We start from the raw sequence: 10,894 nt of genomic DNA, 5'->3' as shown, positions 1-10,894 counted from the left end.
GGCCCCCAGCACAGCAAGGGTGGCGGGAGCCTCTCCTGCGTCCTCAGCAGTGCTAAGGATGTCCGACTGCAGCTTAGGCCTTCTCCCCACTGACAAGTGCACATCCCCCGAGGGCTCCCAGGCTGCCAGAGGGATGTCAGATTGCCAGCTTAGGCCCAATCCCCCCAGGGAGCGGGTCTAAGCCAGCAGGTGGTCATCCCCCAAGGTGTCCCAGACTGTGAGAGGCACAGGCTGGTCTCAGGGACACTCCCCCCGAGAGCACAATTTTTTGTGCTCCGGGCTTCTAGTATATATATATAAAAGCCTACGCGGCCATTATGACTGGGCTATAGCTATGACGTGCACTGACCACCAGGGGGCAGAGGCTCAATGCAGGAACTACCCCCTGGTGGTCTGTGCACTCCTACAGTCAACCTCCTGTGGCCGGCCAACTTCCTGCATTCCCTCCCTTCAGCCAGCCAGCCAACCTCCCACGGTCCATCCCCGCATCCAGCCAGCCCCAATCGGGACTGGGCGAGACAGCTTAATGGGCCCCAATCACTGGCCAAGCCAAGGTACCCCACCCATGCACAAAGTTGTGCACCGAGCCTTTAGTTCAGTCATAAACTTATAAAGAAGATGAAACTTTAAAGGAATTCAGACTAGCCCAGCCGTGGGCAAACTACAGCCCACGGGCCGGATCCGGCCTGTTTGAAATGAATAAAACTATTGAAAAAAAAGACCGTACGCTTTTATGTAATGATGTTTACTTTGAATTTATATTAGTTCACACAAACACTCCATCCATGCTTTTGTTCCGGCCCTCCGGTCCAGTTTAAGAACCCATTGTGGCCCTCGAGTCAAAAGTTTGCCCACCCCTGGACTAGCCTAAGGGTAGTCTTATTACATTTGGTAGTAGGTCTGTGCCCAAGACACTAACCAGCCATGCTTGCGTGTCAAATGTTAACCACTGATGCTTACGGATATTTTTGGTTTGTGTGTTTGCATGGAGTGCGGGTAGTCTTTATTTAAAAACTCAGGTATGCATGTGTAGGTTCATTAAGAACATTGCTGTAAGCTTGAAAGGCAATAAGAAGGCTTAATTAGAAGGGCTATTTGTGAAGAAAACATCTTTGTTATACATTTACACTTTTATTAAATATATTTTATTATTAAATTACAATAGTACAATTTTACGAGAAGGGTATAAGATGATAACTCCTAGAACAAGCATGAATTTGTGTGTATGCGTGTGCAGAGCATTACTTGCTAGGCTAAGTACACTTTATGGATATGTGGTTTAAAGATTTACTTTTTGAATTATACCTACCTCTGACATTTCACAGTTATTAGTAAAGAGGCAAGTTTTATTCTTAATAGAATAGCAAACCCTGTATTTTATAGGCTTTGGGCTCTTTTTTTTTTAATATATTTTATTGATTTTTTACAGAGAGGAAGGGAGAGAGATAGAGAGTTAGAAACATTGATGAGAGAGAAACATCGATCAGCTGCCTCCTGCACATCTCCTACTGGGGATGTGCCCGCAACCCAGGTACATGCCCTTGGCCAGAATCGAACCTGGGACCTTTCAGTCCGCAGGCTGACGCTCTATCCACTGAGCCAAACCGGCTTCGGCAGGCTTTGGGCTCTTCACTGGGGTTTTTTTGTTGTTAATACTACCACGAGGATATTTTTTCCATTGATTTTTTTTTTAAGCGAAAGAGAGAGAAAGGAGAGAAAAATCAATGTGAGAGAGAGACATCGATTGGTTGCCTCCTGAAGGCACCCCTGGGTTCGGGGAATGAACCTACATACCCTCGAGGGGAATCAAACCCTCAACCCTTTGGTGTGCAGGCTGATGCTCTAACACTGAGCCACAAGGGCCAGGGCACTTGAGTGGGTTTTAACTACTGTTCTTACACTAGGAATCCAAATGCTTGAACTTAAATTATAATAAAACAGTCAAATTATGTGTTTTTTTTAAAATCATCTTCCTTGAATACTTCTTCATTCAGATAATCAGATTTTAAGTTCTTCTACCAAAATGAAAGTTAGTTTTATACCTCTTGCCAAATGAAACAAGCTAATATCCATAAAAGAAACAATACCACTTAAATTAGTTCCAGTATTTAATGTAGATTTCATAGGATTTTTGGTATTATAAGGCATATATCCTGAGAGTTTTGGTGACTTGTGACTAACTTATCTTTTAGAAAAAAGGTCAGTTAGAATTTCTTGCCCAAAATATCATCTTGCTTTTTGTTTATGCATTAAATTCTTTACCTTAATGGATAGTAAGTTCATCCTTTTCTTCTATAAGTGTATATGTGATCATTCTTAAATTATTTGGCCACTTTTAATATGACTGTAATATTTCTTTGCAGCTAACTTTGCCACATGTGGAACCAAAAATTATATACTGTGCTTTTGAAGTCATATACTTTAAAGAGATTCAAAGTTATATTTAGCATTTGGGCTAAATTATTTTAAAGCTAATCATGGTGTTCATATTGCATAATTAGCACCACTTAATATTTTATTTAATTTTGGAAAACCAAAGTGATCTACTAAAATCTGTAGCCAATGAAACTACTTGTAACAACATTTCTGTGCTATTATTTTTTTCAACTCCCCTTTTCCCTAACACTCTCTTGTGTGTGGCCAGGTCAAGAAAACATGATTGAGAATACAGTGTATAATATACTTACCAGACCAGAAGCTACTTGCTTGGTCAACAATTCGACCCCTTCATAAAAATCTTAGAGCTGAAAGTTGACCTTGGAAGTCATTTATTATATGCATTCACTGAAGAATCCATTCTACAGTGACCCTGCCAAGTGTTCATTTATTCTCTATTTAACTGCCTTTTCAACATTTATGCTGCCCAAAGTTACTTCAGTGTTCTGGGCTTCATTTTCTCATTTGTAAAATGGCAATAAGAATAGTACCTAAGTTAGAGAGCCGTTACTTCAATTAATTAACAGTAATGGTGAACAGTAAGTGTTTTCAATAAAGGTTTACAGGTTTTCTAAATGCTTTATCTGCATTTTCTTATTTTATCAGGACAATTTATGTGTGATTAACAATTGGATGATTGTTTAAATGATTGTATCTAATCACTGTGAGGATTTAGGATGTATTGTTTATATCTAAATTGTCAATTTTAAATATAGGCTAGCATTGAAAATATAACTTTGAATAAAGAATCTCCGTCAGTGATTTAAGTATTGAAATTGTAACAGTTGAATTGGTGAGGGCATGAGCGGGGGGCGGGGGGAGGCAACGGGGCAATAAGGACACATATGTAATACCTTAATAAAGAAAAATAAATAAATGTTTATTATTTTTAAAGTAAAATGTAACCATTAATGTTTATCATAGCTCTACTTCTATATAATTTAATTTTAAATAATTATATTTGGAAATAAATTGACAGCTATTAAGGATATTAATAGAAAACCATTAGAAAAAAGAAAAGTTTAATTATTCAGTGGCCAAGTTGCCATTAGCAGTACCATAGCCCAGAATATCTCCTACCTCCACCAACCTCAGTTGTAAAAGAACATTTATATAGTTTCAAAGGTGACAGTCTGAAAGCTGATACCACTAAAAGATTTCACTAAAAAATTAACAGGTAAATTATTAATAAGAAAATAATAATTACCTTTATTATAAAATTTCAGATTATTCTTACATCCCAGAAATTCATTTTATGATGACAATTTTTAAAAATATATATTTTATTGACTTTTTGCAGATAGGAAGAGAGAGGGCTAGAGAGTTAGAAACATCAATGATAGAGAAACATTGATCAGCTGCCTCCTGCACAACCCCCACTGGGGTTGTGCCTGCAACCCAGGTACATGCCCTTGACCGGAATCGAACCTGGGACCCTTCAGTCCACGGGCCAACGCTCTATCCACTGAGCCAAACTGGTTAGAGCATGATGACAATTTTTGATTTGAGCCTCAACTTTGGGTGAAAATTGCTCAATAATTTGACTAAAATGTATCTTTGGTACAAATGTATCTACCTCTGTTATCTTAATTGTGTTGACTATTGGAGGATGGTACTGTTAGCTGGCACTTTTCCAACTCCTTTTTAGATGACTATAAACAAAAGTGTCAAAGAGATAACAGAGGGATTTAAAACTAAGAACTCTAGTATTAGGATAAGAAATACCTGAATCCTTTTTTTTTTTTCACCTATGCCATCAGTGGTACTGTCCATTAATTGTTAAGTGAATACATTAGTCAGAAGTAGCCATAATCTGTGGAAAGAGCTGAAAGCTAGATAACTTCAGCTGAAGTTTATAATAACTTGCCTTTTGTCCTTCAAAATATGCACCAAAGATGTTCTCTGTGAACAGGTATTACAGGTACAGCGGTGAATAAGGCAGTCTCACTCCTTAGGAATTCATGGCTGAAGCAAGAGATAGACCTATAAAGATATAATTATGACTAAATAAAATAACATTATTATTTTGCTTTTCATAGTAACCATTTCAGTAGTAGGAGAAATACTTTACTAGTGCTTTTTCTTCCTACTGAAAACTGTTAACTAAACAAAAAGACGTAGCAAAAGATGTAATTTTAATGCTTCCCTACCTGTCATTAGTGCCACAAATAATGGCCACAAAACTCTTTGGAAGCTGAAGTCTGATTCCCTACCTAAGGTCTAGTGATAAAGAATCTGTGAAATTTAAGATATTTCCAATTTTTGACATTGCCATTAGCAACTGGTAATCCAAACAGAAATGTCTTTAATATATATATTTACTTATTTTATTTTTATTGATTGTTATATAAAATAATTCTGAACAGGTATTTTAAATGTTTCCTCTGACCCCACCCCCCACCCCCAATTCTCACAAGATAAAAGTACTGTTGTCTGAGTGTCAAAGGAGTTCCTTCCTAGGCTTACATAGTAATAATTGACTATTTGTTTTCGATAGGAATATGATGAAGAATGGGCTAAGAAAATTCAGAGTGAAAAGTTCCGCTGGCATAACTCTCAGTGGCTGGAAATGGTAGAGAGTCGTCAGATGGATGAGAGTGAGCAATATTTGTATGGTGATGATCGAATTGAGCCTTACATCCATGAAGGAGATATTCTTGAAAGACCTGACCTTTTCTACAGCTCAGGTAAGATGGTAACCAATTGTCTGCATTCTAGTTTGATCTGTCAACCTTGCTCATTCCCAAGCTTCGTAAGCACTTCTTTTATTAGAGTATAAATGTCTTCTGTTAATCATTTCAGACATAACATCAATACTCACCAGGCAAACCTAATAACTCACTGTTATTTTTCCAAAATAATAACTTTCTTATTATGTGATCTCAATAAAAAAGGCCATGGCCAGGAAAATTAATTGCTCTTAATTGATTACATTCTAGAATATATAACTTAAAATGACATCTTTAAGACTTCTGACTTCTGTTTGAAAGTGTAATATGTATTTTTCTTTATTTATTTAAATGTATAACTTAATTTATGTTTTGTTTTCCCTGTATTTCATTTTAACACTCTACTTTTGCCATAGTTTTGCTTTATTTTCAAAGTAGTAAACTATTTGATGACTCTTATTTGGTTGGGATGATGTAGATACTTTATAGCGATAAATTTTTCCTTCTAAACTTGGCTAGTGTTTTCAAGGTAAATCTTACATATGTTACAACCTTGTTGATTCTGCCATACTGCCTTTTTCCAGGGATGAGTTTGGCACAAAGATTGGTAAGTTTTTCCATATTTTGGCTTTTAATGTGTTTCACAGTTGCCAGTATTAATATTCATTGAATTCATTTAGTTGAGGAATGGAAGGAAAGGATTTCTAATTAACCCCTAGAGTGCCGGGGAGCGCGATCACGCTCCTCCTGTCTTTTGCCAAAAGTGCTGGGAGCGCTATCAAAGCTTCGAAATGGCGTCCAGTTCTAAGTCTGCTTTTATTAGTGATGATGATATTGCTAAATATGTCAGTGTAGTAAAGGTTTTCCTTAAGTTTTTGAATATGTAACTTCATTTACTTGGATTCATAATTTTTTTCCTAAACTGCTGTAAAATCAGCAAAAATGCCTTGGCAATTTTGGCGTAGTTCCTAGGATATTGGTTGGCACTCAAAGGGTTAAGATCTGTAGCAGGTTAGAAATGAAAAGCATGAAAGTACTTATATCTAAATTAATGGCTCACCTTTTTCCTACTATGTATTAATTCATGTGTATTCATAATTGGGTATTGTGCAAATTGCCCATAAACACTGCATTATTTTTATATTTCATATAGTTATTTGAATCCTAGAAAATTGATACTTTACTTTGAAAATCAAATAGATTTCTTCCTAACTGAACTTTACAGTAGTTATGAAATACTGCTTTGTGTTTCAAACCAGATGGTGTAGATCATTAATTTCAACCAACCGAAATTTCTTAGTTCAGTAATGGCAAGCAGCTGTTCCTTACATATTCAGATATTCATGAAGTAAAATGATGTAAAATATATATGATATGAGTTTTTTTGTTAATAGAAATCAGAATTTCTTGGAATCAGATTTCTTGCTTTGAAGATTGATAGCTACTTTTCAGTGTGAATCATAGTTTTCAAACCAAATGAAACTTTTAACCACAGTATTCAACTTTGTTGTTTTAATACAATTAGAATTTTAGAACAGATTTCTAAAAAGTTAAAGCCCAGCGATCAACCAAAGGACTTGTATGCATGCATATAAGCATAACCAATGGACACAGACACCAGGGGGTGAGGGCATGAATGAGAGTGGGGTGGGGGAGCAATGGAGGGATTAGGACACATATGTAATACCTTAATCAATAAAGAAAAAAATTTTAAAAAGAAAGTATATGTGGACATTTAGTACATAATAGAAGTAGCATTTTATATCAATGGGAATAAGATAAATTATTAAATAAATGATCTTGAAAGAAAAAAAAAAAGAAAAAATATTCAGTTTGCTGAGAGGACTTCGCTATAATTAAATAAAAGTCTTATCAATACCCTTTAAAAAAAGTTAAAGCACATTTCCAAAAATTAATTTATTTAAATTAACCTCTTAAATGAAAATCATAAACATTTTTATGTAAGATAGTTTATAATTAAAATGTACAACTTAGGCTTTTGTGGAAAATCTAAATTAAATTAAATAAATTTATTATAGCAAAATTTAGAAACAGCCACCACTGGTGGGAAAGTAAATTTAAACATTTGAGGGATGGAATATTATCATTAGATATACTCATGGTGGTTTTTTAATACCTGTGGCCTGATGATAGGGTGGAGATTACATTGCTGTGATTTTAAAGATATAGTTCTTATATCAAGCCATCTATTTTATTAGTGTATTAATATTTTACCTATTTCATTTTCCATGAATAGTTCATATACTAAATGAATCTCTGTGATATCTCTTGATGTGTGTCATAGAAACCTAGATAATGCCAGCCTCTTTTCTCTTATTGTGTGCCATTGTATCTTCAGAAACTTCAGAGAAATTTGTAATTCTACAGATTTAAAAGCCATCTTATTTAAGTCCCTGGTCTCCATGAAACGTTAGGCTTCTTCCAATAAAAGCAGGGTCAGTAGCTTTTTAGCCACAGAGGTTAAGCTTAGTGGCCCATAACTCCCTGGGTTTTCTCTTTTACTTTAAATGAAATATCATTTGCTACTTTGTAGTCATTAGTATTGCCTTCTGTATATTCAAACTGTTAAATATGTCAAAATGTATGTTTCTCTCTTGCTTTTATTTTTTTTAAGGATTTTAATATTGTCATATAAAATAGGAATCTAGCATTTCCTCTAGTTACAATATTTTTTTCTTGGAGTCTGAAATTTTTATGATTGTAATCACTGACTAACTCCTTTTCTGCCATGAAAATTATGCTGTTTGCTTTAGAACATTCACCAACAGAGGAAGCGTATTGTCACTTAGAGTAAAGCTGTACTACTGCCACTACCCACTTCTAAATGACTTTTTACTTTTTTGTTTTTCTTCATCAATTTTGGTGGATCTTATTCCTAGCATTTGACATGTAAATACATTTCTGGAATATGAAGCTTAAAATGGTTTGCTTCTGTCTAAGAATCATTGTAAAACTACAGTTTTCATTTCCATATGTGTTTCTATGGTGTGTCTTATCAGAGACAGCCAAGTAAGTGATGATTTATCTATTTGAGTCATCTCTTTTTCTCATTTTCTCCATTATTGATATCTATTTTATCCCACACAATCACAATTTCACTTTTAGCTGGTTCACCAAAGAGCCCAATATTATGTTTTCATTTGACTTTAAAAAATGAAGCGTATTTAAGTAACAGTATATAAGAAAATAATGTTTTTGTATCTGTTCCTTTTGTTCACAATGTGCATACGCCAGTTTTTTAACTGACTTCCAGAAATCAGAAGGCTGGTAAATTACCTGTGCTGACAATCAATTTGCTTTGATTTCACCCTTACTCCAGTACATACCCCTTTTACTTATAAGCATATTTACCATCATTACTCGGAACACCTCAGAAAGGTGTGTTGGATGTAACCATGGCATAAAGGCCTCATATAATTTAATAACCTAAATGTAAATAATGCTCTGCAGCTTACAGCATGCTCTGGTGTATGTCACCTGCCTTCTGTTTGTTCTCTGGTTATTTAAAAGGGACATGGAATCCTTCGGTTCCTTGAATAAGAAACAAGGTTAGAGTAAAATACTACTAAGTTTATCTGGAGTTTGTAATCAAGAATAAATGATTCCTCTGTAGTTTTTCTAGAAAACAATTATTTTTTGGCTTCAGAATGCTGAGAAACAGATAGTTCGAAGAAGTTGGGGTGCTTGAATGGAAGATTTAAGGTATAATTTAACTTTTATTAAGTTATAAATAAATTCTAGGGAAGAGAGATTGCTCACATATCAGAGTTGCCTAACTTTTGTCAAGCCATGAAGGGCACTGTAGTAACTGTGGTTCACAGAATGAGCTGCAGTATCCTAGAAGTACTAAAAAATAAGTTCAGAAATATAAATTTGCTCTTTTTTACTCACATGATATCAGGCTTATTTTCTTGTTAAACTAGTTGTGTTCTGGGTTTATAAAATTTCTGGTTGAATCTTTAAACTGAAAATATTTAGTTTGATATCTGATGAGCTCCCAGTTTATAGTTCCACTCTGTGTTCCATTTATCCTTTTGCTCCTCATTTTTCCCTTTGAAGACAGTGGGAGCTCTGATCACAATGACGCTATTGAGAATTTGACATTTAGTTTCTTCCTAATCTGGCTCACGTCACTAGGTCATGTTTCATGTAATAATTTTTAAAATATTATTCCTTTATCTTTTTATTTAGTGTATTTTATCTGAAGTATTTCTGAGTGTAGACTCTTTTCTTCTACTGGCATGCTGAATATCTTTGTATTCATTTTCAAACTGTGGTATACATTTTATTTTGGTATTTTACTTAGCTTTGTTCCCCAAAAATTGGCAGATTTCTTGAACTCTGATCCTCAATTATTTGGTTTTCATTTAGCAGAAGAGCTTGTTGATTTTTGTGGCCTTAAGCTTATTTTTAGCCACACTTTCACAAAGTGTTAGATCCATATACAGTTAATTTTTTAGCTGTTCAACTCTTTATGGAATCTTGGCATTCCCCACACCTCTTCTTCCCCTCCTTCCTCCCCAAGTAGGATTCTCTAAGCCCTGCAGACACACAATCCTGCTGCAGCTTTTTGTCTCGAGTGCTCATTTGGTACATATACCCAATCCCATTGTATATTATTTATTAATGAAATGTATTATTTAATTGCATCTTAAGTGTTTGCCCTTTATTTCACTTAACATAAGAATCTTGAAAACAGAAATTATATATTGTAATTTTTGTATTGACCACAGGACCCAGGAAAGTATTGTTACACATATGATAAGTATAAAATTGTCATCTGGTGTCTGAGTAATTGACTTACCAAATTTACAAATTTAAATTTGTAAATAGTGCAGTGAGTGTGACCTAGCCAATATCTATCTAGAGGTCACTTAATCCAGAATACTTTCAAAATAGGAAACTTCTCAGAACTTTTCAAATAGTTATTACAAAAGCCATAGTTTATCTGGATTCTTAGTTTAGAGCAAATAAGAAAATAGATTCAAAAATTAGTAAGAAGTGATAATGCAGACCTGGATTTAGGAAAAGAAGCCCTTTATAATCAACAGAAAAGAACTCAAAAAGCATAGTAGTGTAGAGCCATTGAGTGTAAGTAGTCAAATATATCTAACCACCTAGGGCTTGCTACATGATAATTGATGCTTATAATGAAGATTGAGTCATCAAGAACCATTTAAATATATTCTGTACACTTCATAAAAACTCAGGGAGTGTAAAATATATTCACAAAGATTTCTAACCCAAGTTTGTGTGTTGTTTTAAGGTTTGTCAAGCATTGCTTATTTAGAAATTCACTTAACTTGAAGTATCTAATTTCCTAATCATGTTACCAGTACACAAATGAAGCTGTGTGGGTATAAAATGCAGGACATACTAACTAAAGTTTTGCACTTTACTGACAGTGTGCTATTTAATGTCTCCTTATCTTCAGTCATTTTATTTCCTTGCTGTCTGTCCCCCCTTACCTCGCCTCACCCCTGTCCTCTTCTGTCTTTGTGAGCCACCTGAAGGCAGAGATTGTCTTACTCACCTCTGCACTAGTATAGTACTGCCATATAGTAGATGCTCAATAAATGTTCAAGCTTTGTGCTGGATTGTTTTAAAAGAAAGCATGTATGTATGTATGGTCTTCTGTTCATATTCCCAATAGAAGAGCATGTCATGCTAACATTTTATTTCCAGATTAAATATACAGGTTATTTGCTATTGTGATGCCTGATAGAATAGTTTCCTTTTTATTCCCTACAAATATGTTTTACTAGTTA

General features: G+C 34.8%; 1 protein-coding gene across 2 annotated transcripts in view; it reads left to right on the top strand.

The window, feature by feature from the left end:
- Positions 1–10,894, top strand: part of KIFAP3 (kinesin associated protein 3) — a 112,800-nt gene that overhangs the window by 72,679 nt on the left and 29,227 nt on the right. For both annotated transcript variants that reach the window (XM_006766988.2, XM_006766989.2), the window contains exon 18: positions 4,934–5,123. In XM_006766988.2, coding sequence (XP_006767051.1) covers positions 4,934–5,123 — 190 coding nt within the window. The remainder of the gene's footprint in view (positions 1–4,933; positions 5,124–10,894) is intronic.

The sequence above is a fragment of the Myotis davidii genome, unplaced genomic scaffold (assembly GCF_000327345.1).
Source record: "Myotis davidii unplaced genomic scaffold, ASM32734v1 scaffold580, whole genome shotgun sequence".
In the NCBI taxonomy this organism is placed as follows: Eukaryota; Metazoa; Chordata; class Mammalia; order Chiroptera; family Vespertilionidae; genus Myotis; species Myotis davidii.
This window is presented reverse-complemented; position numbering and strand designations above follow the sequence as displayed.